Below are 6000 nucleotides of genomic sequence, written 5' to 3'. Positions count from 1 at the left end.
TATACAGATCTTCCTTCTGATGGGAAAGCAGCCAGGCTTGACTCCATGATGCTGGGAACCAGACTGTCAGGATACATTCAAACCCTCGGTTCTCTTTAAGCTCAGCAAGAATCAAGCTCTGAATTGCCATCACAAATCTGACACCGAGCTGCCTCCCCAGCCAGGACCGTGGCACATTGTCCCCCAAAGTACAGGGCCATCCCAGAGCCTGACTCGTGGATCCCCTCCTTCCATGCACACTCTCCCTACCTTTTCCATTTATAGCCTAGACACAGGGGAAAAAAAATGCTGCCATCTCCCTAATTACTGTAATTATCACAGCAACTATCAAGTTGTCAGTACACATCCATCGCAATTAGCACTGTTTTACTTTGCATCAATCACTCCTTACACAGCATTTGAGAGGGAGGATGCTCTGAAGGATTTCAGCTCCCACTCCCCCCAGGGCTTTGTAACCATCTGCTCGTCGGAGAAGAGACAGTGACACAGCTACAACTCCACCTAAGAGGTGCAAGCAGTTGGGTCTGTCTCGAATTATCACGGCAAGAGAGCAGATTAAAACACCCATCACCACCTCTGTGACACAGGGTGTTCATGGGGGCACCACAGGACCAGCAACCACCTCCCAAAAACAACTTGTTTCAGCCTCTCTGGCAGAGGCCAACCCAGGAGGCAATTCCTGGGCCAAATGACCCAGACAGGATTTCACAGGGTGGATGGAAGGGGTGTGAGGAAGGTTGAGGGCATCAGGAGCGAAGCTGAAGAGTGGAAGGAGGAAGCTGAGGGGCAGCTGAGGGACAGGAAGAATTAGTCAAAGGCATTCACGTGGCTTATCTGCCCACATCATCTCAATCAACACTGATCCTGCAGCGAGCTGTGCGTGACAGCACCATCAGCAGCTTACTGCAAGTCAGAAGGATTCAGCTCCAGCTCTGCCACAGGCTTCAGGCAATGCCTTGGCAAAGTAATTTTCCATGCCTCAGCCCTATTTGATTCCCCTGCTCCTGGTCATTACAGGAAATAGGGGCACTATCCCTCCTTATTATCGCTCCCATAACATCAGGGAAGATATCATGGAACCACAGCATGCTTTGGATTGAAAGGGTTCTTAAAGATCATCTTGTTCCAACCCCCTGCCATGGGCAGGGACACCTTCCATTAGTCCAGGTCGCTCCAAGCCCTGTTCAACCTGGCCTTGGATACTTCCAGGGATTCAGGGGCAGCCACGGCTTCTCTGGGGAACCAGTGCCAGGGCCTCAACCCCTCAGCCAAGAACCCTTTCCTAACATCCAACCCAAACCTTCCATCTGTCAGCTTGAAAAGGGTTTTGCACATTAAACATCACAAGGCAAGTAGCCAGTGTGAAAGGACAGAAATCCATCACTCCCTGAGACACCCCAAAATCAAATTAGAGGAAGCAGTGGCACAGCAAAGCCTCTGCAACTGCTCAGACAGAACTGTTCCAGTCAGGACACCCGCTGGTTTCAGGAGAGATTAATGATTGCTCCTTCACTAATATTTTTAGCCAGATAGTCAAGTCACACCAGGATATTTGATGCTGGAAACTCGATGCTGGAAACTGCTCAGCAAGAAACCTAAGCCAGCTACCCAATCTCCAGTTTAATATCATCAGGTAGCCTTGATTGCAAAGCTGCACCGTGGCAGGAACATAGGCTCTTGTTCCAAGAAAAAAAAAAAAGGGGGGGGGAAGAAACAGCCTCCCCTGACTTCAGGCAGGTCTCCTGGCCTATGTTGCACACTCTAACTTCATCAACAAGGGCCAAAATGCAAGAACTCTCCTGGCTGTCTGCTCTGGAGAACACCTCCACTTACAGCCACTGCAGTAACCTCACAAGGGCTGTCCAAAAAGCACGTTCTCCTGAGCAAACACCTACTGCTGCCATGGTCCCTTGGGCCAATTCCCTCAAAACCACACCATGATGGTGATTAAATAGTTCAAACCATGTCAAGGAGCTTCTCCTTATTTATGCCAAGTTGTCCAGATAGCGACTTGCCCAAGGTCCAGACTGACCTTCCAGCACTTCTCAAGCGACCCAAGAACCACAGGAACCCACCAGAGACGGGGACATCACACAGGGAAGCACCTCCACATAAAACTTGTGTCCCAACCACTTCTCTGCTGGTGATTCCCCCTTCCCAGACACTTGGAGGCATCTCCTCCATGAGTCAGGTCCAATTTCCTTTGCATTTGAAGCATAAAATTTCCACTCATCCTCCCTGGAGGCAAAATCTGGCAGTAGTATCTTTTCTGCTAAAGCCCTCTGGTATTTGTGGCTCAACGGCAAGTTAAAATGCTCAAGCATGAACCACAGGCCAGAAAAAGCAGGAATTCTACAGCTCTGAAAAGGAAAAACAGAACAGGAGAGACACTTATGTGTTGGCAGTTCCCAACTATTTCTTATCAGAGGCAGATCCTGCATTTGGGCTTCGAATTTGCACTTTAAGTGATTAAGTTCTTAGGTTACTCTCAGTCAAGTGGATACAACTGAGAACCCTGGCACCAGTTTTAGACAAGACAAATTATTGATCAAGACATTTCCATTCCTGAGCATGGAATAGCTTAGTTTAACTTCTGTGATTCTGCATCAAACAATGTTTAATTTTTTTTTTTGCAGTGGTGGGGGTTTTTTGGGTAGTGTTTTCTGTGGTTTCTATTTGCTTTGGGTATTTTTAACTTGAGAGAAAGGTTTCTAAAGCTATTACACATTTTCCTCCCACTATCCAATTCAGCCTCCAGGAATATCTTTTCTGGATTTGAGCTGTCTTAGAGGCCTAAAGCAAAGCAGAATTACAGGGCTCTCTGGGATTCCCCAAAAAGCCCCCAAGGCTTTGGTGCACAGATTAAAACCTCAAGTGCAATCCATGATCTCAGGCATTGGAAGAGGCTGCCCAGGGCTGTGTGGAGTCACCAAGCCATGGAGGGATTTAAAAGCCAAGTGGCACTTGGGGACATGGTTTAGGTGGTGGGTTTGGCAGTGGGGTTGGACTTGGTAATTTTGGAGGGCTTTTCCAACATAAATGATTCTATGATTTACCAGGATCAGTGATCCAAGTTTCCATGCACACAGTCAGTCCCTCCAAACAGTGGAGTCAAGATAACTTAAAGCACCATGAGCCTCACAACCCTAAAGACCAAACTTTGGGTGGTGTTAAATACAGAATCGTACAATGGTTTGGGTTGGAAGGGACTTAAACATCCTCCAGTTCTACACCTTGCCATGGGCAGGGACACATTCCACTAGCCCAGGTTGCTCCAAGCCTTTTCCAACCTGGTCTTGGACACTTCCAGGGATCCAGGGGCAGCCACAGCTTCTCTGGGCAACCTGTGCCAGGGCCTCCCCACCCTCACAGGGGAGATACCAAAATATCAACCTAATTCCTCCCTGTGCTCTCCCCTAGCAGGAGGTTTGCAGTAACAGCCTATATGAGGGGTTTCTGCACTTCCACCTTATTGAGTTACGGCCTCAAGACCAGTGTAAACTAAGTGTAGTTCCCTGATCATCCTCCCCAGCCTGCTTGTTTCCAGGTATTTCACTTCTGCTGAAGCTCCTGAAGGCAGAGCTGATTAGCTGGAATAAACAGGAAACCAAATCCCAGCAATGTCTATTGGGTGTCTCTGCTTTCAGCTCCAGAGGAGCTCAGCAGCCTGAACCTCGTCCTCTTGGATCCCTGTGCAGGCACTGTAGGAGGAAAAGTGATAAATTAACATGTCAAGGAACTGTCTGGGACAAAAAGCAGCAGAAATATCAGAATTAAGGGGAAATTGTTCAGAGAACAATCAGCACATGGCTTTTCAGGTTTTAAGAGGCAGAGGAATTAAAGGAAAGAAGAAGTCAGGAAAGGAATTATTTATGTCTTGCTCAGGCCAGCGACAAACAGCCCCACAGGGTGTTTCAAGATCCTTTTCTGTACTTCTAGATAATGAAAAAACAACAATTTGAACACTCAGCGTTCCTACTTACCTTCCTTGATGTGTGCAGTAACACGCAGCCAGCACTTTCACTTTCAGCTGGAAAGAGGAAAAAAAAAAAAAAACACAACCCAATCAGAAAAGTGTTACTGTCACAGGTACCTGAGAGGCAGCAGGAGCTGAGCAGAAGGCTCAGGACGAGGTGAAGCATCACTCTCTTGGCAGAGGATGATGTCTACAGAAAAGCAGAGACTTAATTTCTACAACATCTCCCATTTTGGAAGCGTGAACTGAGCCCAGAATTGGCATTATCTGATCAGCTGGGGATTGTGTCTTGCAGCTTTTTTTGGCTGTGTTTATGCCCCCCCCTTTTTTTTTTTAAATTCAGATTCCCTATGTATTTTTACTCTTTTCTCCTCTCCTACCTCCCCAAAAATCTAACTCCTAATCTTTTTAAGTAATCATTTAATCCAGGGCATCGCTGTTTGATAGATTGAGGCTAAGATTGCATGAGTCACCCTCGTTTGGAAACCCTTCTTGTCCTCGTTAAAGAGTCAACAATGACACCCAGGCACTTCCAAGGGAGGGGGCTGAGGGATCACACTCACTCCCAGACGAGCACATTAACGTCCTGTCAACTCATCACGCTGCCTCCATAAATCTAAGGGTAAAGAAACAGCCCTTGGGAAAGAAAACTGCTCTTTACAGACTATAAATGTCACTTAATACGCAGCCGAGATCCAGGGATGGGGGAAACCCGGGAAATTCCCAGTTCCAACTTCCAAGCGCCAACACTAACATTTTCTTAGAGTATCTATGGAGCATTTTTTGGGGGGTATAAACCACAGAACCAAATAAAACCCAGCTGTATTTGCCACGAGCCCATTCCGAACTCTTTGCCTCCCAAAGCAGCTTCTCTGTAGCATCACTTGTACCACAGGCACTGTCTGTGCAAACAGTCGTGGAATTGTTTGTGTTGGAAGGGACCTTAAAGACCACCTCGTTGACCTTCCACTGGACCAGGTTGCTCCAATCCCCATCCAACCTGGCCTTGAACTCTTCCAGCCTGGCATCCTTCTTAAATTCTCATCTTCACACTCTCCAAAAAATCCCTGAGACTGAGCTGCTACCAAAATTATTCATGAAACACATGAACAGTTTTAATTCAAATGAGCAGTAGAGGCAGCATGGAAAAATCCCACTGAAGACCAAAACTTTTCCGGAGGCCAAGCTGTGGAAAAGTACAGAGATATAACACAATTACAGCTCTTCAGATGACACTTTTGCTTTCTTTCCAGACTTGGACTTCCAAATCCTGTAAGAACTGCTGCAATCCCATGTCACAGACTGACCACATGCCTTCAAGCCCAGCCCAGCTACTCCACAAAAATTAAGCTGAGGATGCAACTCCCATGAAAACACCAGAACTCTAAAAAAAAAAACCCAAACAATTATTTTTTGCACACAAAAAGCTGCTTTAACCAAAATCCTCCTTGATCAAACAGAAATTCAAGCCTGATGGGGTTAAAAGGCCCAACTCAAAACTGGGAACTCAGCTGACCACAGCAGAAAAGAAAAAGGATTGCCTTCATCTCGCCCTAAACAAACTAGGATGGTTCAGGGGCTTTGGTTACATCACCCAACTTCTCCCAAAGTTCACTTGGATGCTGTACACGTGATTAAAAGCATCCCTTAACTAGATAAGTCTGCTGGTGCAACAGCCCCAGTTATTACTGCCTTTTGACACGTCTTTTTGGAAAACACAAGCTGTTTCATCTAAAAAAGTGCAATTCATTATTAAAAAGCAAGCACCCAAATAAACCAGAAACATCAAGCCTTTTCCCCAGGCTCTTACATTTGTAGTTCTCCAACGCTCACTTACTCAACTTGCAGCCTAATTACGCAGGCACAAGTATGCGGGGAGATTTGGGGGCCATAAATATTCATCGAGGGGAAAACATGTTTTGGTTTATCTGCTTTTGCAAAGAAATAGTTCTGGAGAGACAAGAAACCACCCACAACCCCGAGCAACGGCAAGCACATGGTAAAGGGAGGTCTGCAGCCTGTCC

General features: G+C 46.5%; 1 protein-coding gene across 1 annotated transcript in view; it reads right to left on the bottom strand.

Moving 5' to 3' along the window:
• SLC4A11 (solute carrier family 4 member 11) overlaps positions 1–6000 on the bottom strand; it is a 95803-nt gene that overhangs the window by 55693 nt on the left and 34110 nt on the right. The window contains exons 4-5 of the mRNA XM_017828988.1: positions 3984–4030; positions 666–790 (exon numbers count right to left, since the gene is read on the bottom strand). Of these exons, the coding sequence (XP_017684477.1) occupies positions 666–790; positions 3984–4030 (172 nt within the window). The remainder of the gene's footprint in view (positions 1–665; positions 791–3983; positions 4031–6000) is intronic.

This window comes from Lepidothrix coronata, unplaced genomic scaffold (genome assembly GCF_001604755.1).
Source record: "Lepidothrix coronata isolate B3197 unplaced genomic scaffold, Lepidothrix_coronata-1.0 Scaffold156, whole genome shotgun sequence".
NCBI classification, from domain to species: domain Eukaryota; kingdom Metazoa; phylum Chordata; class Aves; order Passeriformes; family Pipridae; genus Lepidothrix; species Lepidothrix coronata.
This window is presented reverse-complemented; position numbering and strand designations above follow the sequence as displayed.